The sequence below is a fragment of the Trichosurus vulpecula genome, chromosome 5, assembly GCF_011100635.1.
Source record: "Trichosurus vulpecula isolate mTriVul1 chromosome 5, mTriVul1.pri, whole genome shotgun sequence".
NCBI lineage: Eukaryota > Metazoa > Chordata > Mammalia > Diprotodontia > Phalangeridae > Trichosurus > Trichosurus vulpecula.
This window is the reverse complement of record NC_050577.1, coordinates 219166040-219192962: the sequence shown is the minus strand read 5'-3', so window position 1 is coordinate 219192962 and position 26923 is coordinate 219166040. Positions and strand designations below refer to the sequence as shown.

The 26923-nt window shown below is 39.5% G+C and overlaps 1 protein-coding gene across 4 annotated transcripts in view; it reads left to right on the top strand.

Moving 5' to 3' along the window:
- The window catches only part of VEZT (vezatin, adherens junctions transmembrane protein), an 83209-nt gene that overhangs the window by 51638 nt on the left and 4648 nt on the right, over positions 1–26923 (top strand). For 2 of the 4 annotated variants that reach the window (XM_036762141.1, XM_036762143.1), the window contains 6 exons: positions 1011–1160; positions 7579–7726; positions 16155–16486; positions 17477–17670; positions 24594–24694; positions 25823–26030. In XM_036762141.1, the coding sequence (XP_036618036.1) occupies positions 1011–1160; positions 7579–7726; positions 16155–16486; positions 17477–17670; positions 24594–24694; positions 25823–26030 (1133 nt within the window). The remainder of the gene's footprint in view (positions 1–1010; positions 1161–7578; positions 7727–16154; positions 16487–17476; positions 17671–24593; positions 24695–25822; positions 26031–26923) is intronic. The other 2 variants (XM_036762142.1, XM_036762144.1) reach the window with 1 other exon arrangement.

Genomic DNA, 26923 nt, shown 5'->3' with positions numbered 1-26923 from the left:
ATAGGCTAAAGAGCTACAAGTTTTTGATTCAAACCTAATAGATCACCTGAAAAGGAAACCTTTCCAACTAGTGCAGTATATACATACCATTGTTACAAATTGGTAGGATCCTTTATAGTGTTAAATTGTGTTAAATTCCATGGTGTATTGGGTGGGTGTTTTTCCCCCTGAGCAGTTGGGGGAGTATTAGAGATATTGTGTAGAGATATTAACATGTCTTTACAATGCATTCCTCATTGCATCCTGGTTTTTTTTTTTTTCATCCTACCTCCTCGTGTCATTTTGATGCAGTGCCAGTCAAAACATATTGGCATGTATTTTAACCTTACTTTTAAAACTAGCATTTATCCTGCCACTTGGCACGTCTTTTTTTTCTATAGTGTATCTCACTCTGCAGAGGGCCAAAACTATAAACTAACATAAATGTGGAGAGAGGTAAAAATGTGCTAAGTATGATTAAGGCTTTCACAATGTAAAGTCTGTTTCCTTTTGGAAAGGAGAACATCAGTGACTTCTGTAGTCTATTCATTTGCATTTCTGAGTCTTTCTAAAACACTCAAGTTACAGAAGTCCTGAAGCAGTACAGAAATTATTCCCAGTATAGATAAGCTTGGAAACATTGCGGACAATAGATCAGAGGTGGGGAACCTGCAGTAAATACAGATGTGTGCCTGCGTTTTGCAGGTGGTGAGATTGTGTGTGGAAAAAGATACTTATACATGTGCCTTAGTAATATCCACTGTATACCTGCCAGGTTACCTTTATCATGGTAATGAAGGAAACTGAACAGTTGCAAAGGGTTTAATTTCCTGTCATTTTTCTTTTATAGACATATTTGCTGATGAAATGGATTTTTAGCAGTTTTTTTCACCCCATTGGGATGGGGAGGAATTTTTAATTATGTTTCAAATGAAGAGATAACTGAAGAGAATTTTTTTAAAAAAATGTTATAGATTTAGAACAAAATCTTTAGGACATCTGTACAGTTGTATCACATTTTACTTTTCAAGTTTGCTTGACAGGGTCAGTGCTGCTTGCCCATTCAACAAAGCTGGACAGCATCCTAGTCAGCATCTCATCGGCCTTCGGAAAGCAGTCTACCGAACTGTTAGAGCCAACTTCCGAGCAGCAAGGCTAGCCACCCTCTATATGCTGAAAAAATATCCTTTTCCAGCTGTAATCAGATTAATAGAAATCAGTATATGTTTAGGTATTCTTGATATATGGGTCAGATGTGTCCTCTAGAGGATGACTTAGGTGAACGTGTGTGTGTATACACACATGTATACATATATACACATATAATACATATGTATTATATGCACAAATATGTAACATATAAATATTTGTATATTGAAGTTTCTTTTTCCTTTGATTATTATAAAATTAAAGATGAATTCTAGGGTGAGCTGGCAGAAGCAAGGTCTAAAAACAGGATCCATCTTCTTCCTGCCCTCACTACCTAATTCCATTTTAGAAGGAAAAAAATATTCCTTGTCTTGATGCTTGCAGTGAATGGGACTAGGACAGAAGGATCTTGGTACTACTGGGTTTGTGTTCTTGGTAAACTTACAGAATTGGGTATCTTGGTGATTGAGAAGGTGACATTAAGGAGTCAGCTTCTCTTTCGTAATCTATTTAGCCATAAAATATGATGTATTTCATGATTATAAACTCAGTAAATCAGGGAATAAATCACATTACCAGAAAATAAAAATTTATGAATTTATGAAATCTTGCATGGTTATAGGCAAGAGTCTTTTATCTGAATCATCACTTTTATCATAGTCAGTTTCTGTAAACCGAATTGGTCTATGACGTACAATTTTGCAAAATTAGGATTTTATCGGGTAAATGTCAAAGGGAATTTTTTAAATGGCACCACGTATGCATGCTTGAGATGAAATGTAGAGTAAAGCTTTATTGGAATGTATGGAATGCATACCTTCTTTCAAGAGTATCTTCAGTGCAACAAACTTGGTGCTGGACACTATGTTAGCCCCTGTAGGAGAGTCAAAAGTTTCAGTAGGAAACATGGTTTTTTTAATGAAACTTACAATGTAGTAGTAGTAAACACAATGAAGTGTCTCTTTGATACTTAAAGATCTTGCAGTGATTTTAGGGTCATCGTCATCATGAAGATAATTTTAACCACTATAGCTGTAGGTAGAACAGCTTGGTCTCAATGTGCCCTGACTCCTGCATCAGTGGCACAAGTTTTTGTTTTGTTTAATCTTATTTTTGGCTCATTTTCTTGAAATCTGTCTCTGTCCTAAAAATGGTATGTATTTAAATACTTGGAACCCATTTAACCAGAACCTGTTGATCAAAATTTTACTCCATGTAGGAATGAATATCCAGAAGGAAGACAAACCACATGGACTGTATAACCTTGGAGAGAAAATTGTCTTACCCCTTTTGGTTTTTGCCTAGGGTACTTTGGGTTTTTTTTTTTTAACAAATCCCTGTTGCCATACTGCTAACCCCAATTGACTTTTTTTTTTTTAAAAAACCAGAGTTGGATTTAGCTTCACTACTGTGTAAGTAACCCTTCTGCCAAGTTTTCTAGTACCCTTGCATATGATATACTCTTGTAATCCAGTCCTAAAAAGATACCTGCTATTATTGGTATTTTGGTATATATCTACTTGACTGATGAAAATCAGTCAGAAAAACTACAGCAACATGTGATGGGAGATAATTTGCTTATACAGACATAGTATATGTTTTTCAAAGCATTAAAATGATGAAATTTTTTTTCTTCATTCCTCCATTTCTCATTTCACAGGCTTATTATCAAAGAGGGTTGATGACTTGATTGCTAAGAGTAGCTCAATGATAAGGCTTCTCTTTACAAAATTTTGGCTTTTTTCCGTAGCTTTTTAGCATCTTAGCTGCCATAAATCAAGGGAAGAGTGGGGAGAAGTCAGGTGCTTTGTATGACTCCCAGGACAAGGTCAGAGGAACACTAAGGCTGAGGAGAGACGGATAAGGGTTGCCCACATTTGGGAGGAATGAGGACATTCATAGTGTTGGGTATAAGGATGTTTTTTAAATATTGAAGTATGGGATTGGACAGGAGGAATAAGTTCAGGGAAAAGTGATGCTTAGGATTGTAGATCTGTAGCGGGAAGGGACTTAAGTCAAACTCCTCATTTTACAGAGGAGGAAACTGAGGTCAGGGAGGATAAGTGACTTCCTTAAGGTCATACACATAATAGAATTGAGACTTGAACTCATGTTCTGTGACTTCAAGCTCAGTTCTCTTTCTACTACATCACATTGCCTGCAGTGAGCACAGAAAAAGATCATCAACTTAAAAACAGGAATTCAGTAGTGAAAGTTATTGCACATTTCTGTTGTAGGCTTCTATAATATCACAGTCTAACTCTCATCTCTCACACATGCCCACTGTTATCATCCTCAACCATCAGGGAAAAACCTGTAGGTGTGGTATGAGGCCTCATTTTTAGATGTGGTGCATGGGATGCTTTGCTTTGACTGATTGTCCTTATCTGTCCTTTTACGGAGGGAATCACTGGGAAGTGAGTGATATAAAAAGGAAAAAGCATCAACAAAACATGGACAAGAAAGACAGAAAGAAAACCACAACACAGAAGTAAAGGCCTTTTGAGCATGAGCAGTGGCTGTTTTCTTTGAGAACATCTGAACATGTGATTGCTTGGTTTAGCCAGTAAAAGAAGAGCTGTGCCCCAGCTGTTTGGCACTGACTTGACTATGAGAATCCAAGTGGCAGGTTAAAAAAGCAGATGATGGAAGCAGCCATTACCAATTGAATCATTCGTTGGGGCAACAAGAAGCAGGCCCCATAACAGAGCACGGATAGAGAAAAGAGAAATACAAGCCACACTAGTACAGTAGTTTGAATAATTCAGGGCAAAGGCAAGCTCCCTCCCTCAGTAACTAGCCTTTGAGAATATTCACAATGTTTCAGATGGTGCGATGTTAGTGATAGCATGCCCTCCAATAAAGTAGATCCTTCATGAGTAAACCAAAGAGGTTCCAAATCACTGTACCATGACAGGATAAGCCATAATGGATCAGAGTCCTGTAGACCTAAGCCAGCATACAGCAGTCTCCTCCAGCAGACTCAGAGTATCTACAGGTAGCTCTGGAGAGCCATGTGTTCTGGAAGCCATCCTATGATATCAATCCCAGCTTTCCATTAACAAAAGACAAAGTGTAGGAAAGGTGTGCAAGGAAGTAAAAATGGAGATTGGTGTACAACTTAAAAAGGAGAAGGGAAGTTTTGATGTGTTAGCTTTACTTAGATGTGATTTGTAGCAGGAATTCAGTCACAGAGCAGCAGGTTGGACCAGACAATGTAAGGGATCTCCTAAGACTAGGATTCCGGGATTCTGTGGTTCTCTTATGTTAAGACGTTGTAAGGACACCCACAGTCATAGTCCTTACAGATTGAATCACATAAAGGTCATAAGCCCCCAATTCCACCATCTCCATGCAAACAATCCAGCCTGAACCATGAAAAGAACTGAGGATGCTCCAAATTTCTGGCACAGTTGCAAAGATCTTTGTAAGTAAATGTGCTGGACTGAATCCAATGTATTTTCTGAACAGTAGCTTTGGTCTTTGGAAGTAAGATGTAGTATAGAAGGCTAGATACAACTAGTAAAAATAAAAGAGAGTGTTGGCAAATTCTGATGCTACTGAAAAGTTTCGTGGCTACAGAAAATTTATTGTCAAATGACTCCTAAGCAGTTTTACACAGCTGCTAAAACTACATTTGCTAAATTTAGCAGGGCTTGTGTAATTCCCATCACAGATGATACATGAAGAGGCCCAGGATTTATCCAGGGTATTTCATTTTTATTCTTGCCTGAACTAATCTACAGCCTAATGAAATAGAACTGTGACCAGAAGTGCATTGGTGTGCCCATCTTTCCACAGTGCCTCTAGCACTGACTCTTCACTTCTTTCATTATCTTTTTTTTTTTTTACTTTTCAAAGTTTCTTTTTTTTGTTTTTGTTTTTTTTTTATTTTTCATTTACAACACTCAGTTCTACATAATTTTGAGTTCCAGATTTATGTATAACTTCGTATTGGACTTATTCATACACTAGTCAAGTTGTGGAGAAGAATTATGACCAATGGAATGAATCATGAGAAAGAAGAACAGAACCAAAAAAAACCCCAAAAACAAAAGAGAGGAAAAAAAAGGGGGAAAAAAGGCAAGCATAAAGTGTGCCTCAATCTGCATTCTATTTCATAGTTCTTTCTCTGGATGTAGATAGTATTCTCCATTGTGAGTCCTTTGGAGTTGTCTTTGCATCTTGTGTTGCTGAGAAGGGCAAAGTCTCTCAGGGTTAGTCCTCACTCAGCATTATATTGCGTAGGTTTTTCCAGGTTATTATGAAGTCCGTATCATCCCCATTTCTTATCGCACAGTAGTATTCCATTACATTCATATACCACAGCTTGTTCAGCCATTCCCCAGTTGATGGGCATCCCCTTGATTTCCAATTCTTAGCTACTACAAAAAGAGCTGCTATAAATCTTGTTGTACATATGGGTCCTTTTCCCACTTGTGTGATCTCTTTGGGATACAACCCTAGAAGTGGTATTGCTGGGTCAAAGGGTATGAACATTTTTATAGCCCTTTGAGCATAGTTCCAAATTGCTCTCTAGAATGGCTGGATCAGTTCACAACTTCACCAGCAATATAACAATGTTCTAATTTTCCCACATCCTCTCCAGCATTTATCACTTTCCTGTTTTGTCATGTTAGCCAATCTGAAAGGAGAGATGTGGTACCTAAGAGTTCTTTTGATTTGCATTTCTCTAACCAGTAGTGATTTTGAGCATTTTTTCATATGCCTATAGATATCTTTAATTTCTTCCTCTGAAAACTGCCTGTTCATATCCTTTGACCATTTCTCAATTGTGGAATGACTTGTATTCCTATATATTTGTCTCAGTTCCCTGTATATTTTAGAGATGAGGCCTTTATCAGAGACACTGGTTGTAAAGATTTTCTTCTTTAGTTATCTTTGCCAGTTTTGCTCAATTGTTTTCATTTGCATTTCTGTCATTAGTTATTTGGAGCATTCTGTATAGTTGTTAATATTTTGCAGTTCTTCTGAAAATTCTTTGTTTATATCCATTGATGACTTATCTATTGAAAACCAGTTTTTGTTCTTACAGATTTCCATTTCTTGGCTGTCTTGAATATCAGACACTTGACAGAGATACTTTGGCACAACAATTTTTATCCAAGTCAGCTGTTTCCCTTCTTATCTTTGTCACATTCATTTTATTCATGAAAAAGCTTTTCAGTTTCATGAATCTGAAGTATTTCATCTTTTGTGATCATCTCTGTCCTTTGGCTAAGAATTCACCCCCTACCATAGCAGTGAAAGGTACCTGATCTAGTTCTCTGATAATTTTTTATGATATGATCTTTAATGTTCAGATCACATATCCATTTTGAATTTATTGTAGTGTATAACAATAATAGCTAATAGCTAACATTTGTATAGCATTTACTACGTGCCAGGCACCATGCTAAGCACTTTACAAACATGATGACATTTGATCCTCATGACAGTCCTGAGAGATAGGTGCTGTTGTTATCCCGATTTTATAGATAAGGAAACGGAGGCTATCCAGAGTTATACAGCTAGTAAGTATCCAAGGCCAGATTGGAACTCAGGTGTTTCTGACTCTAGGTCCACCGCTGGTCTAACCCTAATTCCTGCCAGACTACTTTCCAGGCTAACCAGAAATTCTTATAAATTAGTGAGTATATTGTTATTGCTGCTCAGTATGAATATTGGAATGAGATCACACAGGCTTGTGTTCTTGAAATGAAGATGGTCCTTCATGCTCTGTCACAGAATTAACTGGTCAAGTGGTCAGAAGCTGGCCAGGTTCCTGTAGGACTTTGTGTTAGCAATGCCTTGATAAGATATTTTAATGCTCCTTCTGAGTTAGAGGATATTGTTAACAGAGAAGAGAAAGGTTTTCCTGAAGGTTGAGTAACCCCTTGGGGAGAGGGTAGAAAAGGATACTTCAGCATTAATTTAGAATTTTCTCCAGCCAGCCATATTACGTGACTGCCCTGACAATCATAAAGCTGTATCTCCTTCACTTGCTTTAGTTGGAGATGCAGATGACTCCAAATCATGCTATCATCATGGGCTCTTCAAGAAAGCTAGCTTCAGGGTATCTCCTTGGCTCTATCCCACCAGGTCTACATCTCTTCTCATGTTCACTGTCTGTTACATATTCTTTGGGTCAGGACCACATTTCATGCATCTTAGAAAGATTTCCCCGGAAGGGACCAAAGGAAAGGGTTCAGTGCTTACCTGGATAGACATGTGAATTATCTGGCCTTTTTACTTATTACTTAGGCCCCAAGTAACTACTAATATTACAGACTATTATCTATTCAAATTAGACTGAAATGAAGTCTACCATTCTAAAAAAGTGTTAAAAATGACGGTTGCTAAAGGTAATTTGGGACAAGATGTTTCATCACCTCTTCTGTTCTCTTACTACAAAGACTCAGTTGGTGTTTGCCTTAACTCTCACTTAACCTACCCTCTGAATTCGGAGAGTGACAACGTGACCAACTACATCTGTGTGATACCTTTTAAGGAGCTTGGCCTGGGACTGAGTGAAGAGCAGGTGTCAGAGGAAGAGGCACATAACCTGACAGATGGCTTCAGCCTGCCTGCATTGAAGGTAACTTGTCTCTTGTGGGAAAGATGCTTGCTGGGCAGGTAGATCAGTGCACAGAGGCTGCCATTGGGTCTATCAGTTTCACCTGCTCTCCTTTAAATGCCACCACTGTACTAACAAAACAACCCAGAAGAAGGAGCAGCAGCAGTGGATTTGGAAAACTTTTTGAGGTCCAGAAAATATGTTTTAGTAGCTCAGTACTCTTGTTATGTACATTTAAAGTTCTATTTTCTTTTCATACTTTAAAAATATATTTTAAATCTCACTCTCCCTTTCTTCCCCACCCCCTTTATTTTTTGCTTTTTAAAATTTACACTGCTATTGCTGCAGTTTTATGGTAGCTTAGCTTCTATATATCAGCAAATTTTGAGATCTTAGAAAGACCCCTTAATTTGAAGAGGCTGGCTTAGAAAAAGATTTTACTATATTTATTCACATAATTTCCTCCATTATATATTTTTACTCTTCCCCAGTTTTAAGGTTAAACCATGATAAACACCATAGACTCTTTAAAGTTGAAAGAGACCTTAAAAGTCATTTGATCCAAGCTACGAATCCTAAAAGATCATTTGCATAATTCTCATTAGGAGGGGTTGGGGTGGGGAGGTTCATGCCTACAGGGTGTGTGATTTGCATTTCATAGTTCATGGTTCTAGAGCTGAAAGGAACCCCAGGAGCTCTCTAATTCAACCCCGTTATGTTACAGTTGAGGAAATGGAGGTGTAGAGAGGTTCAGTGACTTGATCAAGGTCACATGAGTGCTAGAGTTCAAACCTAGCCCCTCTTGCTCCAAGTTCTCTGACTGTGTCCACCTTTCCACCACACCTTTGTTTTTGTTCAGTAGTTTCAGTCATGTCCAACGCTTCATTACCCCATTTGGGGTTTTCTTGGCAAAGATACTGGAGTGTTTGCCATTTTCTTCTCCAGCTCATTTTACAGATGAGTAAACTGAGGCAAGCAGGATTGAGTGACTTGCCCAGGGTCACACAGCTGGATTTGAACTCAGGAAGATGAACTTTCCTGACTCCAGGTCTACTCTATCCACTGTACCACCTTACTGTCCTTTCCACCATACTACCTGCCACTAATGTGTGAGTTTCAGTGCCTTCTCTGTTCCACTGTCTTGTTTGAGAAGTAAAATACCAATGTAACATTAAGGAGTCAGTGGGAGAGAAGAAATCATATGAACCAACTCTGAGAGGAATAAGAACTTAATAGATCTAACTATTTCCCTAGAAATTGTGAAATTTTTAATTAGAACAGACCATAGAACTCATTTAGGACAGTGGTTCTCAAAGGGTGTCCCGCAAACGATATGAACCTCATAATTAGAAATCCCATGTGCATATAAGAGTCGTTCCCTCCCTCTCTGCCCATTCTTTCTTTGGATTCTTTATGATGGAGAATAATACTGTACTCTGCCCATGCAAAGAAAGGTTGAAAACCAGTCATTTATCCCAGTCCCTTCACGTGGATGAAGCCAGAGAAGCAAAGAAGGGACTTACTTGCCGAAGGCCTTCGTTTATTTTGCTGACCTAGGACTCGAGCTCATTTGCTTTATTTACAGGCCAGTGTTTCCCGGTAATATGTGATGTGATCAGGAATGCATGGCCTTTAGTGGAAGAATTTTTTTTTTTAATGGAGGTGATCTCTGCCCTCCAGGGGTTTAAAAATCTGGGAAAGGGAGCAAAATTCAGAATGTTACAGCAAAACAAAATTTGTCTATGGTCTTATAGAGAGAGATCCTCTCTTTAATGCCTCAGGCTTCCCTTGGTGTTAAGGATGAGGTTAGTGAAGCCTTTTCAGATAGAAACAGCTCAGGTATGTATCTCAATAAAATATACACTTTTGGGGTGAAATAACAAAGTCATTTGTCTCAGTAGTTTGTCAGGACACAGGCATTGTTTCTCTTCTCAAATGCTCATTTTTTTTTTTTACCTCTAATAGTTGAACCTGCAGTTTGCCTGTCTCCATCACAGCTGCTCAGCTTAGCTAGTAAGGCTTCACTTTAGAGGTATGTTGGAGAGAGTAAGATTATTTTTCTTTTCTTCTTAAACAAACAAAAAAAACTTTTTGAAAACATGCATCTTTTAAAAAATTAGACCACCTTTAAAGATGGCTCCATAATACAATGTTTAGAATGAAAGCCTATTTGTTGCCTTCCTGGCTAAGCCCAATTTGACCTTACCAGCTCACCCCAACCCTAATCTTATGTGGAGGTTTTGGTGAGGAGGTGCCTTTCCTCATTAACATTATGTTGCTTGTGCTGGATCTCTACATTTTAGACTGGCTTGGTAGCATGGCTCCTCTCTGCTATTAAAAAGAAAGAGTTGCAGCCTTTTCTGATTTTTTTGCCTGTTCCTCCCTCTCCTTTGTCTTTTTCCCTAGGTGGTTACGGAGAAGTAACCAGCTAGGGTGCGTTACCTCTCCATGAGCATAAAACAGACCTTGTGGCTTTCCCCTTCCTTTCCTCCTGAAAAAAGCCAACTTCGTTCTTCAGTGTTCTTCAGTATCCTCTCTTCATGTGTCTTGCGAAAGCTGCTGACTGGTGGGCGTGATGTGTTTAAATTGATTTGTGTGTGACCGATGTTTATTCTCATTCTACATTGAGCATACATCTTTAATAACGGATAGATTATTTAGCAATGTTCTGCCCTCTGTCGGAAATGTAGAATTCCATAGATTCTGCCCTCAAGGAGCTGACAATCCGGCCAATACGTGACAAACAAATTAAGTGAGGACACAAGAAACATCACAAATATGAGGACACTGGAACTTATTAATTGACTCTGTATTGAATGTAGAGTGTGTGACTCTTTGCTTTCCCTCCTCTCCTCCAGCTCTCTCCAGGCTCTCTTTTCCTGGCTAAACCTCGCTCCCCCACCCCACCTTTCCCTGCTCCTGCAGATCAGGCTGGCTTCTCCAGATTGCAGCCTGGCTCCGCCAGATTGCAGTCATGTGGGGACATCTCCCTCTCAGGGTCCTAGATAACCTGGTGTGGTAGACTTGCACACCTACTACTTAGAACTATAGCTCTTCGGTCCCTGCTTGTGTTCTTCCCATTTACCCCATGAGGGGAAGAGGGAGAAGGAGTATGCATTGATACAGTGCCTCCTGTGTGCCAGGCTTTCCTCTGGGTTTCACATGAACTGTCCTTTTTCTGCCCCTTTCAGCAGCTAAATTTGTCCACAATACCTTGTAACTGCTATGGGCTCATGGGCTCAGTAGACAGTCTTCCTGTGATCAGAAGTGTTCATCATCTGGGGGCCAAACTTGGGCCGACTACCTCTTTGAATAGAGCTCTGCTGGCTTTTGGGCAGCAGACTCATAGTCCATCATCCGTCCTGTAGTCAGAGCCTTCCTGTGTTACTTGGATCTGCTACAACCTTTATTCCACTGTGTACTCTGTGAGAACTGAGGGTCACCTCCCTACCACCATCGGGCAGTAGAGTACGATTTTATCATTTGCAAATAAAATGTAAGACAAAATTGGACATGTTCATTCAATTCAGCAAACATTGAATGTCTTCTGCGTACATAGTACTGTCCTAGCTTGGGAAAGTTTAGATGAGACAGTCTGCCCTCTTGGAGAAGGTGATATGCATGTATTGTATACTGCTATAATACAAACTAACATATGGTATTTTCTATCAGAGAGCTATAAGCCACCTGTTGTGTGAGCTCTGGGATGTTTGGGGAGACATTACTGACTAAGGGGATCAGGCAAAGCTCTGTGGAAGAAGTGACACGTAAGCTGAGCTTCCGGGGTGGCTGTAGGAAGTCATCAGGCAGGGAACAGCTTGGGCAAAGACCCAGATGCCAGCCCAGGACAGGCCTTGTACCTATGAGGACAGAGCCTAACTTGGCTGGAGATTCGAGTCCGGGAAGCAGGGAATATCATATAAAGACTGCAGAGTTTGGATGGTGCCACACTATGGTGGGCCTGAAATGCTGGGCAGAGGAGTTTGCTTTTTACTCAGGAAGCGCTGGTAACCACGACGCTAGATCTACATGCAAGGAAGAGTCATTTGCCAAAGAATTCCTAGAAATGACCATGATCTGTGTGCTTTTACAGAGGCACACAGGTCTTGGCAGGTTTTCTTTCCTTTTTTGCTATTTGTCTAGCATCTGTAAACAGTGTCAGCATCTATGGTTTTTAACAACACATCCAATTTTAACCCTTATGTCTCATAATACTGAAATAATTTTAAAAGAAACATACATTCTTTAGGTACATGTGCAGAGTGATACTGTCCATTCACTCTGCCTTCTTCTCCCTCACTTCTGCCCACCAAAGGATTACTCTGAGACAGGAAGGGCTTGAGAGCTAGGATTTGGGGGAGGGCAAATGGGACAGGAGAAGGCCCAGAGGCATAATGAGAAAAGGCCCTGGTTCCCTAGGATTAGAGAGTCCTGGGAGTGGGTGGTTCTTGAGAACAGCTTCTGACAGCTGCAGCCAGGCCCTCTTTCCCCTGCTGGCCTCTGTCTCCATCCTGCCTCTAGCTTCCAGCATTCACTTACTCAGATGGACCTGTAATCACATAGCAATGGGCATTTCCTCTGCTGGGCCTGTGCTGAGAGATATATGAGGCCATGAAATGCTGTTAATAGGCACAGCTCATGCGACCTCACTATTAACATTTCTCCATCCTGGTAGGACATTTTACCAGAATTTATTTGGTCTTCTTGAGGATCAGTAGTGGTAACAGAATTACTATTTGTAATGATAGGTTGTATATTTCAACCAGTGATCTTGCTACCTCACTTTTGAATTTATTCATATATGATTCTAATACACACACACACACACACACACACACACATATCCCATGTGTAACATGTCAGTTAAGTCTAGGTCTTGTATATTTTTCCACTATGGGAAGAATTTCATTTTCGTGTGTTTTTGAAATGAACGTAATTACTGTATTATGTCTATACATAATCAGAATAGAAGAAATCTATTTACATAGCCTAGAGAAGAAGGCCTGCTGCTTTGGTTATGTGTGGCAAATAGTACATCCCATGATATAGATTGGTGGAGAGAGAGGGACCATTGTGCAGCACTAAAGCCTTGGCACTTGAGTCGCCTGATTTGCCTTTCTGCTATAACTATATTTGAATGTGATTTGAGATGTTCAGTAAAAATCTCCACACTATGTTATGATTTCACAGCTCAGCATCAACAGCAAGGACTGGGGTTTTTTAAAACTCAAATCCATGCACATCTGTAATTTTTAGTTGTTTTTCAGTTGTATCCAACTCTTCGTGATCCTATTTGGGGTTTTCTTGGCAAAGATACTGGACTGGTTTGCGATTTCCTTCTGCAGCTCATTTTGCAGATGAGGAAACTGAGGCAAACAGGGTTAAGTGATTTGCCCAGGGTCACACAGCTAGCAAGTGTCTAAGCTTGAATTTGAACTGACTCCAGGCCCAGCATTCTAGCCACTGTGCCACCTAGCTGTCCCATCATTAAAATAGAATTTTACCTAGATTTGATCTGATGCCCCTAATGTCAAAGAAGGGAGCCAGAAGGGGAAAGATTGTCCCAACCTCTTCTGCAGTTTAAAAAAAAAAGCAAAGAAAATAATTCATTGACTATCTCTTTTATCCCTGAGCACCTTTCAGATTTTGGTCATCAAATGGGCCCCCTAATTCTCTTGTTAGCTTCCTCCTTTGATGTAAATAAAGAATTTAGACTCCTTTAACTTTCTGTCTCATTTGTGGACCTTGATGTCCCTTGCTACCAGACTCTCCTCACCCCCACCCCCCGTTTTTAATTATGTTTTAGGCCAAGTTTATTTTAATGATGTCCATATCTTTTACCCTTCTCTTCATGCTGGAAATGGGCTAAAACTGAGCTCTGATCATGTGTTGTAATAAAAGACTACACCCAAAGAATCAGTTATCCACAGAAAGTAAGTAGAGTTTGTGAGTTGCCAATGACACTGGCCATCTCTAGAACGTGTGGGACCTCTGTCGTTGACATCTTTACAAGGAAATCTTTTCCTCAGAAGATTTGCCAGGATTGAAATGGAAAAATTTAGACACAAGCAAATGATGCTTGACAAGTAGAAATGGCAAAGGTTCATTTTTTTTTTGAGCCTAGATGCAGACTTCAGTGGCCTGAACTTTTCCCTTTTTTTATGTTATGGGTCCCATGTTTCTTCTCAAGAAAACCCATGGTGGGCTTGTGGCATGGTTTCTGGGGTCCAGCTACACATTCTTACCTCCACTTCTTTTTTCTAACTTACAAACTCTTAGCTCTTGAACACAATAAATAGGAGGTTTTATGTCATTCTTTTCTCTTGAAAATCAGTTGACAAAATTGTACCCGATAAATGGGATAAATGGGATTTGTGAGGGTATCCACTTGTCTTGGCATTGCAGAATGTAAAAAAAAACACAGACTGGGAGCCCAGGTTGGACTCCGTGGTGCCTCAGCTTCCATCCAGCTCTGGAATCCTGGGATTCCGATTCCCCATTTTTTCTTCCAGAGTCTCTATGCTGTTTCCTGATTGTGTCCTCTGGCAGACTTGCAGGTAATTTGCCTTAGACTCCAGTGTCTCACCACCAGGCATCTCCAGTGGCTCCCTCTTAACCTCTGAAATGAAATGCTAGCTCCTCTAGAACCCATAAAGCCCCAACCTGCCTTTTTAGAGGTAGTTCACATATTCCACATTTCAGCTAACTTGATCTCTTCTCATTCCTTGCAGTTGGCATCTCTCTCCTACCCTTTGCTGGTCCATTAAGGCCTATTGTTTCCCTGTCTGCAGTATTTCTTAACTTCCATTCTCTCTTGAAGATGAAATACTGTGGTGGTTCAATTGACAAGGGGATTTAAAAGAATACTGAGACCTATAGTTATTTAAAACTTTTAGGACTTCTCATGGAATTGTTTACCCAAGCCTTTAAGGGTGGTGGCATTAACCCGGAGCTATTCTGGGTAAGTTATCCATTAATAACTACCACCATGATCCCTTAACCCAATGACTCATTTGTTCCTTTTTAGGCACCAGGTAATATAAGAACAAGCCAATAAATTAAACCTTCCAGTTCCTTCTACATGTCCAGTCTTAATTCTTTCTCCAGCCTCCAAGGGGCCTTTGCCAGCACTCCCAGACTTTCACTGATGAGCTTTTATATTCTTTCCTGAAACCCTCTGTGATTAAGTCTATTCTCAGCATGTATCATACTACTCGCTCTTAGTTTTCCTGGTGTTTTCTATGTTCCTCTTAATCTTAACAATCTCTCCAAAACCTTTGGTTCCACTTAGTTCATCTCTTGGGCCCTGTGTCCTGCAGAAGAATTCGTGTCATCAGATCATAGACCTTCGGTTCAAACCCTGGCTCTGCTGCTTACTGCCTTTGAGACCCTAGGCACGTTACTTCTCCTTCCTGGGTCTCAGTTTCCTCACATGTAAAATGAGGGGATTGGGCTCTAAGTCTGTGATCTTTCACTTCTGAATTGTGCCTCCATGCTCTGCTGGATTCCTTCTTGTGCCCAGATGTTTGAGCAGCCATCCCTTTTGTTTCCTAATGTTAGCTCCAATTCTCTTCACCAGTACTTAAGCTCTTACTTCTTGCCACCTCGCACCTTAATCATTGTGGTCTTTGTATATCACTTCTCTGGCCCCCTCTGGTCTCTGGATCCCTTCCCCTCTGACTCACCATCAGTTATCCTGGATTTCTGTTCTGCCCTTCCAGGCCCAATAGGATTTGTACCTGTGGAAATGGTGTAGTTGGTGTGAGCGTTGCTTAGGAAAATAGCTGAACTGAACCAAAAGGAATTAGAATACAGCTTCATCCCAAGCAGTTTTGGGGTAAGGAATAAGGATGTTCTTTATGCCTCCTTCTCGTCGCCCTTTTCTTTTTGCTCTCCCACCTATGTCTCCTTTTCTTGCACCTTCTCTTACAGAATACCTGTATTAACCTGTCAAATGAAAAAGTATGATGGCAGCCACAGCTGAAGAAGTAATAAAAACGTTCTCGTTCAGTGTGCTTGCTTCACATGTCCCTTCATTGATCATCCCTGCTTCTCCTGAAGAGAGTTTGGCCCAGGGATTATACAGATGTCTTTGTAGCAACTTTAATGCCTTTTAGAGAAATCTTGTGGCTCTCTGGGTGGGCCATTATGGCTCCCAACTCCCTGATTGGCTTATAAGCTATATTCTGTGATGACCTGTATCCAGAGATGATCTTGGTGCCTGCTGTGCTCTGATCAGAACTTCCCAAGTGCCATGGTTATGGAATTGACTGTAATACTGGTTTTCCTCATTTTAGGGCTGGTTGTACAGTTGTCCTCTTTATAGAGGCGGAAGAATGTTGACTGCCGCACCGAAGGCAAACTGAGTTCAGGTTGAAATGGAAAAATTTAGACATAAGCTGTGGTTGTGGAGCACTTGAAAAAACTGATGCAGCCCCTTTGTCTTTAGGTTTTGTTCCAGCTCTGGGTAGGACAGAGTTCGGAGTTCTTCCGGCGGCTGGCACTGCTCCTTTCCACTGTGAACGCGCCCCAGGGGCCCTTCCTCACTCCTGCTCTTTCCTCTCATCGTGTCCTGTATGATGTGACTCAAGGTCTACCTCACGCACATGCTGCCTGTTTGGAAGAACTTAAGCGCAGCTATGAGTTCTATAGATACTTCGAAACTCAGCATCGGTCAGAGGCACAGCGTTTGTCCAAAACAAAGCAGAAATCAAGAGAACTGAGCAGCCTCCACACAGCTGTGCGCAGTCTCCAGCTACATCTGAAAGCATTGTTGAATGAGTGAGTGGCGGGGGTGGGGGGGAGGGAGGCGGGGATTGTCCCAGATTCACACGCTTTGTCCTTTTGAGGTTGTCTTAGAAGCTAGGTAAGAAAGAAATACAGAGGCTCCTGAAAGATGGTTTGTGATCTCAAAAGTAGGAGGGGAAATATTATCTTGTTAGTTCTCGGTCATCAGCAGTGTTTGCCTTTCCTAATTTTAACAGATAGAACAGGAAGGAACATAGCAAAATGGCAGATAATACAAATGACATGATATTGGAGAATTTCCCCGAGGTAAGAGCGAAAAGGGGAAACAGTGTTGAAGAATCAGCATACTTCTAGCTGTTTTAAATTAGGCCCGTTAAACTGGAACTCACAGTCTCAGAGAACATTTTACTGTGGCAAAGTGACTTGAAATTTCAAACTATTTTTTTAAAAAGCCATCTTAGCATTTTAAAGGAACAGATTTTATTACAAAACTAGGAATTATTTCCAGCATTTAACAGCTTTTCAGTACTTTTCTCCTGATTTCAGACACTTAAAAGTTGAATGAGGTATGGGACTCCTAGTTGGCATTTAGAGATCTTCTGCTTAGAATCAAAACACTGGTGTGCTGGCATTCGTAGTGAACTTTGTATGTCCTTTATATATACACTTTATTCACTGTAAACCTCTTCATAAACTTAAAGCCGGGCAATAAAACTCTGTCTCAGGACAGAGAAACATTCTTCCTATTTAAAAAATTCAAATTCCAGGGCACATACAATATTTGGGAACCACCTCTCTAAGAGAGAAGGCATTTTTAACGAAGGATGCCCTGAATTGCCTTGAGTTATGACCAGTCAGCTTTGTCATATGCTAACACAGGATTGTATTGTAACCATAATGATTGCCCTATATAATGCCATGCTGCTTAACCTTGTCAATAGACTTTTTGACCAACCTTTACACGTTTGTAAACTTTTATAGCTTACATTTTCAGGCCTGTTTCTGCTTTCCTTTCTTACCTAGGGTTATAATTCTTGAGGATGAACTTGAAAAACTTGTTGGTACTAAGGAAGAGAACAGCCTAGCATCAGAGGCCTATCAAATCCTGGAGCAGAAGTTAAAGTTACTCCAGCCTCGAGTTCAAGCTAGCAACAGTTGCTGGAAAGAGGCTCTTTCTCAAGTAGATAAATTGGTACGAAGAAACTCAGATAAAAAAGGTATGTTTGAGAGGTTCCCCTGGCAAACACTTGATAGTCAGGCCTTCTTGTTTATTCGATACTGGTTTCATTCCTCAGATATGTACCTTAGCTTTCTAGATTCATGTTGAAATTGATTTCATAGATTTTCCAGTGTTGAATTTACTGTATGTATGTTATGGCATCTGTGCAGATACAAAACTGACTGAAGGGTTTTACATAGCAATAGGTTAAGGTAGGAGCTTCATTTAACATTAGTGAGCACTTACAATGTATTAGTTATGATATAAGCAATGAGAATATACAAGGATGTGGTCTTTGCCTTCTACCCTACAAGTAGGCATTCAAAAATGACGAGGCCAATAGACCCCATACATTCTTTTATGGAGTATATATAGATAGTATATGGAGTACATCTATATACATGTTTATGTATACATGTGTAGCCTGGGTATAGTACTGACCCACTCACTTTGGCAGCATAACCTTTGGACATGATGTCTAATGGCACCTGGCTCTCCCTTCTCTCTCTTTGGGCTAGTCAGTTCACTCCAACATGCATTCATGCTGTCAGGTCTCAGGGACTTTCTCTGAGTTGGGGACCAGCTACAGGCAAGACCACACTTCTCCAACTCATCTCTGATTATACCGAGGGTAATCTTTGTTGGAGGAGAGGAGATATATGCCTACTACTTGCCCCTGGCACTCCTGAGTCCCCATCAGTGCGCTTATTTATACAAAGTCAAAATAACACCATTATCTCTTAAACATAAAACATTGACTAAAAAAGAAGGCAAAATCAATAATTAGATAAATAGATAAATAAATAGAAGACAAAAGCAAGAATAATGAAATTTAATAGTACATTTATAAACCTAGATCGCACTCTCCCACCGATTGACATCATATCTGTGAAGGTTAATGGATCCATCATGAATAGGGAAACCCCTATGCCTGGGGTCACTCACAGCTTTGGACAGCAAGCCTAGATGTTGCCTTTCCCTTTTGGTCTGTACCACTTGTTCCTTTTCTAAGCCTCTCCGTTCTCTTGCTGGACAAAGCAACTTCTCCTCTATTCTTGGGTGATTGAAGTGGTATTGAGTGGTTTAATAAAGCAGTAGCAGCAGCCCTGAGCCTGGGACCTGCAACTTTCCCTGTCTGTTTCCTTGGATAAGTGCTGAAGTTAAGCTTTTTTCAGTTACAAGCAGTTACCTAATCTAGATCTGCTCTATGAGACTCAAAGGAGTTTCTCCTTCAAGATAGAAAAGGTAGTAAAGGGCAGTGCACTCAAGTCCAGGAGGGATTTCCTTTCTCTCTGACTCCAGAGGTGGCTAAAGGTCAGAAAGTGCAGACAGCTCTTCCCCCAGCAGCAGGATTCTCTTCCAGCATCCTCAGAGTCAGCCATGTTTCAGGCAGCCCTCTCTCTCTGTGCTTGTCTTCTGATTCTCCTCTGACCTGTTTCTTTGAGGTAGCAGGAGATAATCTCGGCCATCAGCCTCTCCAGGCAGCTACTGCGTTTTCTCATTTTTCTAATCTCTTAATTTCTTTTCTCCTCTTCTCTCTTAAATCTCTTAATAATCTCAAATCAGGGTCTCCGCAATAGTACTCAGGATTAAAGAACCTAAAGTCCATAGTTAAGTCAGGTATAACGTAAGCAATGTGTAATTTCCCCACATTCCCAAAGACTTATATGATTTATCATTTCTGATCTCTAGCTCTTAAAACCCTGAAAAAATTTGTATATGAGTGAATGGATGAACAAGGATGCTTTACACCCATCCCCCACTTGTGCTTTGGTGTGCTTTCAAACAGGTCCTCCTAGTACATTTATCTGAGGATCCTTTTCTGTCTTCAGAACAGTCTCAAGCTGCTTTTCTAACATGAATAATAATTTTTCTCTGACCCCTTGTGCAACTAAACTGTCCATATATGAAAGGGATAGTACATATTTCCATCTTTGTCTGAGGGAGGTGGAAGAAGTGTGTGTGTGTGTGTGTGTGTGTGTGTGTGTGTGTGTGTATGTGTATACACATCATCAATAATTTAAGTGATCTGTAATTTCACTAACGTAGTTCTCCACTGACACAGATCATAATTTCTCAGATCTTTAGCTTCAGCTGACCAAAAAAAAATTCATCACTTAGTGCCCAGCCTTCTGATGATAAGCCTCTCCAAACTTAGGAAGGAAGCACAAGGTTCTCTTGACATGCCTTTTTAGTGTTCTCATAGATATTTAGTTACCTAATGAGTCTGATGTGAAAGGCTCAATAATTGGAGACAAGAGGCTTTATGAGTGAGGTTTTTCTTTGGTTAGAAGTTAACTTTGGCTATTTAAAATGGTGTTTAAGAAAGGAATTGCTAGAAATGCCTCGTAGGAATTTAAATTACTATATTTCATAGGCTTATGATCTCTTTACCTCCCTCTGGTAAAAAGAAAAAGACTTAGAAAAGAGAAACATTATTTTAAAGGGGAAAAAGGAGCTTAAGACAACATTCCTAGGCCACATCAGCTACATCCACTCAAGTCTAATCCATGTATAGAGCCATTTTCTATTTGTTTCCACTGGCCATTCAGAATATTTTTTAATAGTAAAGGAGCTAGATTGTTTAGGTAGTAAGAGTGAGGTGCTGATAAAATACTAAAAAGGTCCAACTGGAGCCCACTCGCTTGTGTTACACGGATACCCTGTGAAGTATATACAAGAAGACCTGCACAAGAAGCACACAAAGGAAAGGGCATTGAAGGGTTACAATCTGCATCTGTGGAGGGAGTAGCCACACAGACAAGATCATGGACGCATTAACGTACTGAGGCCTCTCCTTTTAAATGTGGTTGATTTGTACTTACAAAGAACTTTGTCTTCTAAGCAGTGCCTGTTAGGATGACTCGTCAAGATTTTCTCTTTTGTATTTGGTTAGCATGAGATTTTGGTCTGACTCATGTGACCCATGATGGCTCACATTTGTCAGTGGCTCTTAAGACTAGTCAGAATTTTATCATCCTTCTACTAATCATCAGTTTGTCTGAAGGTTTCACCAAACTGAATAAGCTTTTAGTCAGAAAACTTTTATAAATTTGTCATAGGAAATTAGTATCTTGAGATGTTTCAAGATTGCTGTTTTAGTTTACGTACAAAATATAATTAGTGAACCAATTTTCCCTTAAGGCACAAGTTTGTCGTTTGCTCAGAGCATGCCTAAAAATTTTTACCATTAGACATATTGATTTGCCCTAGTCCTAGAGCTTTTGATTACGTTTTGTAGAAGCCAGAATACCTTTGGTGTATTAAGTCAGTATACTCATTCATCTATCAGCACATGGCCAGAGATAACTTATGTTGGAACCTTTACTTTTCCCTTTGGAAAACAATTTTTATTAATTTTACTTTATATAAAACATATATAATATGTAATATGCATTTTTTGCCATCATGTTGTCATTCAGTCATTTTCAGCCATATCTGACTCTTCATGACTCCATTTTGAGGTTTTCTTGGCAAAGATACTGGAGTAGTTTGCCATTTCCTTCTCCAGCTCATTTTACAAATGGGAAACTAAGAAAAACAGGGTGAAGTAACTTACCTAGAGTCACACAGTTAGTGAGGCCGGATTTGAACTCAGGAAAAGGAGTCTGCCTGGCACTCTATCCGCTGTGCCACCTAGTTGCTCTTAAAAATTATTAACTGCTTACTGAATTAAATAGATAATGTGGAGTGAAGTATAGCCATGAGTTTCCAAGGCTAATCTACCTTTTCATCTTCATATTTTCAGTTACTCAATATCTACTTTAGTTTATTATGATAAAAAGCATTGTTCTCATGACATTGCTAAATTATTCAATATTAGAAAATTATTTTTTCTGTGCCATAACCTTTTGTTATCTTCAGTAATTTAATGCATCTAATTTGTTGCATCATCATCTTTTCTTTCTCAAAATTTGACCCAGGGCCATTCCTAAGCAGAATTGTGAACTTAGGGACTATCTGTCCTCTGACCTTCTAAACTTCTCCCCTTTTGACTGTCAAGCACCCAGCTCCCCAGCATCTTGAGCTGTGGTTCCATTAGGTCACATTTATATTTTGCCAGGCCATGGTCCCCTCTCTTAAAGCTTATCTTTCTGCTCATGTAATAATGGGTGCATGTATGTTCATGTTAACATTAGCACTTTGATATGGGGAGCGGGGGAAGGATGGGAAGAAGAAGATGCTGTAATCTTAAAAAGTGACTTCTTTTGTGGGTAAGGACTGTTTGTTGTTTTTTTGGTCATGTCCCCAGCACCTAGAGCAATGCCTTATGCATAGTAAGTGCTTATTAAAGGTTCACTGAGCTCGTGATGGGATTTCTAGGAACTTTAGCAAGTTATTTAGGGGACAGGGTTGGTAATAGGTGCGGGCTAAAGGACCCCTGAAATCATACGGGGTGAAAAGACCCTATAATTATGGTATGATATTGTCAGCCATCAGAAATAATTTGTTACAAACATATGTATCCTAAACTTTGGCATACTTTAAGTATTATATGCTAAGCTTTGATGTCCCAAAAATATACATTTATTTGTTTGAGTCATTTAGTTCTTACTTACAGTGTAGGTACCAGTACTGCTGAGGTGAACAATAAAAAGGTGGTTTAATAAATGCATTACAGCTTTTATAGAACATTCTTTCATATATTTTTTATAAAACATTTATTTACAATCTTATGTATACACATTTTTTTCCCTAAACTATAAACCTGGGAGCCTAGCAGACAATTTTTACACTCTTAGGACAATCTAATCTTAGAGTTTTGAAACAAATAGTATGTTCAAGGACTTGGGTAGTTTTAATTGGTACCTCATACATTTTGCTGTCTTCTAAATTGAAGGTAACCCTTTTAAGTGCTTTCGTGGTCAAACATGCTTGTTTCTCATATTTTCTCATTCCTTACAGCATTCAATAAAAACTTGTCTCCCCTTACTTCCTGCTTAATATGTTCCCTTGCGCTCCTGTTATGCTGATGGGTCTTCTACTTCAGTAAACATTGTATTTGTACTACTAGAGTCACACTGAATCAACAAATATGTACTGAAGACCCATTTTCTGAAAGGTGGTCTTCTTCAAGCAGAGATGAATAAAAATAATAGGCCCCACCCCTAAGAAGCTCCTGTGCTCTATTTTGCCACATCAAGTAAAAATTTTTCTAATATTTTTATTGCTAAGATACTCTTAAATATTTAAAAATTATTACTTATTATTATAAATTATATAATATATAATAATTATTAATAAAAATGGTTATGTTACTCATTTATTTAGAGTAATGTCTGGTGCAGGTGACATTTTATGGATGGCAGTGGTTTTCCATTTTGCATCTATCTTTAAATCAGTATAAGAAGAATTTCTCTTTACTCTGGTAGGCTCTAGTCATTTTACACGGATAGACAATTTATATTTAAAAAATTTTTCTGCCATATTTGTAAGTTATATATTTTTTATGTTGCAGTTTTTTCATTGCTTACTTTTTATTGGTAATTTCTACAAAATTTATATGTAACTCAGCAGTAGAGCAAAAGGTTTTACCCAGTGTTAGAAATAACTTGCTTGACCCATAATAAGTAACTCAAATATGAAACATTAACAAATGGTTCATCATTTTGTTACTTAGACGAAGCACTTTTAGCACTGCCAGAAAGTATGACTGGAGTCCTTTGTTACCATTTAATTTACCCCTACTTCTCTTATCTCAGAATGAACTCATTTGGGAATTTTGGTTTGGATTGCCCTCAAAGGTGATTTGCCATAAAAATCTCCCCAGGGAGTGGCATATTTCTTATTATCAAAAAGTTTAATAGAATAAACTCCCTTTTTGGTCACTCTCAAAACACATGGCAAACAACCAGCCATTTTAAGAAGTGCTGGACTGACCAGGTAATGTTGGCAGAAGGAAATTAAAATTTGATCTGAAATATTAAGATGTTGAACTATGTGTATACTTAGGAGTCATCATTCCTTTGACCTCTGTCATATGTCTAAGAAAGCTCAAATGATCCTAGCTCAACCCATAAACATTGAAGATGGAACATGGAAAAGTAAACTGGAGAGCAAGTGAATCTCTTAGCATTGCCTGTTTGTTTCGGTCAGTTATTCTGCACCCCAAGTAAACAAGATGATCTTGAATATTTCCTAAGAGCTTCTTACCAAATCTGCTGTCCAGCTCTTGTGAGAGCACAGTGGAGACTTGGTGATTTGTCACCTTTTCTATGAAATGCATGTGTAATTACTAATGATTCTTAACAACAAACTTTTTTGAAACTACCCTCTTTGAAGACACTAGATCCTGTGTTAAGGATTAATTAAGTTGATTTAATCAGCATAAGCTTACCTTGTTGCTCTGTTCACTCTCTGGATAAGGTATCAGTTGTTCTCCAGCAGGTTGGCTATATCCTCTGAGAGGATGATAATACAGGAGGGAAGGGAATACGCATTTATTAAGCTCCTACTGTGTACCCAACACTGTGCTAAGGCCTTTTCAAATATATTAACTTATGGGCCAGAATTGCACAAATGAGAAGACATAGAGGATTGCTGTTTGCGTTTGGTAGAGAAAGTGCTCCTGAAATCACCAATCTATCACAGTTATTGGAAGAAGGAAGCTTTGGCCTATGGGAAGGGACATGAAACAGAATCCTTTTTTCTAGCACTTTGGTCCAGTCACGCTAGATATTTTAAAATATTATGCCCATGATTGTTCTAAACAGTGTTGAATGTTTGAGCTTGCAGGTATTCCAGCAAATGTGAAAGAAGGGAAAGCTTCCATACACAATGCATGCCACAGGATGACAGTTTCCTTATCCTTGGTCTTTTTGAGAAGATGAATTTTGATCCATAGAATTGCCCCAAGACTGTCATCAACAGTACCTCAGATTCCAAATGACCTTTTTCTTTTCTTCATTTGTCCTTCTGAAGGCAAACCTGAAGTAGCATGTGAAACCCCACCTTGTACCACAGCTCCTTTGCCACAGCCTGCACTACATATCGAGGACAAGGACCCAATACCTGAAGAGCAGGTAAGAAACAAAGCCATCTGTGCTCGTTGAGAGACTGAGTGTAGGAAGCCAGAGTCCATCTCTGCCCCAGCACAGCTGTGAGAACAGTGTCATCACCCCAGAGAGGCACTGGGGTGTCCTGGGCAAATGCTGCCTCTGGAGGCAGGACCACCTGGGTGCCACCCCTTGGTCTGTTTGTGGACTCAGTGGCCACGGTCAAGTAGATGAACTCAGTGCCCCGTGGCAGGGCTCCTGTACGTGAGCCAGGCCAAACTGCTTTTCTTTCGAGCTCCAGAATTCCCACAGAGACGTTGAGTTTACTGTGCCAATATAATTAACTGTTACGTTTTTGAAGTTAAGTCCTCAGCTCAACAGATCTTTCTTTTTAAAAGCTATTTTCAAAGAATCCCTCAAAAATAATGGAACATTGTTAGATAAAAATATATCTATAGTTGCAGTTAATGTTAAGTATAAAATAGATTATGTGTGTGTGTGTGTGTGTGTGTGTGTGTGTGTGTGTGTGTGAATGTGTGAATGTAATTTGGCATTCACTTTTGTTTTCTTCTAATGAATCTCTAAAGCTTTGAAGATGTGTTCAGGGGGGAAAGCTGTCAAGTTCCCAAAGGTAACCAGTACTCCGAGTGCTTTCCAGCTCTTGTCATACCACTTGGTGATTATACATTTAGTTTGGGTGACCTTCAGCAAGCCTCTAGGTAGGATGACATCAAAGCTGAGGATTACAGCTAAAGCTATTAAAATGTCTACCACAGCTCTTTTTCTGTTTAGTCTTGCCCAAGAGTGGGGTACCTGTGGCCCTCTAGGTCCTCAGGGGCAGCCATTTGACTGAATCCAAACTTCACAGTTTGGATTAATAAAGGGATAATGATAATAAAAGGCAAGACTCTTGCCTATTAAGTATTCCAGAAGAAAGTCTGCGATCCTTTGCTGCTAAATATTATCCTCCTCCAAATTGTTCCTTAATGATCAGTACTATAGAACAAGCCCTCATTTGTTGTGGGGATGTATGCTTAGCCATCTTTTTAAAACACAGAATTGAAGTTAAGTGAGCCTAATGTGAGTACAAAAAATGCTTACTTGGAGTATAAGAATTACTTCCTTGGTGTAAAGTGCACTTGTATGTATTTGCAGGAACTGGAAGCTTATGTGGATGATACAGACATGGACAGCGATTTCAGAAGGGACGACTTTTATTATTTGTCTCAAGAAGATAGAGAGAGGCGGGAGCGGGAACGGGAAGAATCTAAAAGAGTATTACAAGAATTAAAATCAGTGTTAGGATTTAAAGCCTCAGAATCAGAGAGGCAAAAATGGAAGCAGCTTCTTTTTAGTGATCATGGTAAGCTTTCAATTTTAAAAGTTATTTAACTTTACCAGACATTTTTTTTCCTATGCCACCTTCTTTTTACTTAGCTCTTTGGTGATATATGACCTTAGTTTGTTGATCTAATAGTAAGTATATACATAAGCACTATTATAATGACCAGTAAAAAAAAAAAGTAATTGTATGGTAATATACGTAATCCAGGTTGACATGTCTTCGCTAATTATTCTCATTCTTAAGAACTGATTTTGTCGATGAATCAGGCATTGAATTGTAGATTTTTTAAATGCTATAACTTGGTTTTCAGGTATAGGCCTGAGTATGAGGTCTTGAATCCTATATAACTTCCACGTGTTAAGATAATTGTCTGTAGTATTAGATGCATCATCTTAATCCAGTTTACCATTGAAACAAAAAGAGTTGAGATCAAATCTCTGAAGTCACATGTGTGATTAATGACAGCAGCCTATAGTCAGAGGACTCCATTCATGCCGTCCTTATACCCTCATTTGCAAGCTGGAGCTGCAAGAGAATTGACTTACCAAACAACCAGAACTGTGAAGAAATTTATTCATATAGCTTCATAACAGACCAGAGTATCCTGTCTCCAGCTGAGATTTTCCCATGAATGTTTGCAGAGGCAGAAATGGTACTTCCATGCCACTTTAGAATATCTTTGGAGAGTCGGAAAACTATCACCTTTTTACCTTTCTCTGAATCATGGATATTCCTCATACTGAATAGAAAGTCCACTAAAGTCCATCCCCCCCTCCCCTGGCCCCTGAATTTTTTGTGTCCACCAGCAACACTACCATTCTTTCAATTTCCCAGGCTCAAAACCTTGGGAATCATCTGATTCTGGGATCCCATAATCTTTTCCTTCTTCCTGCCTCCTTCATTCTCCATCT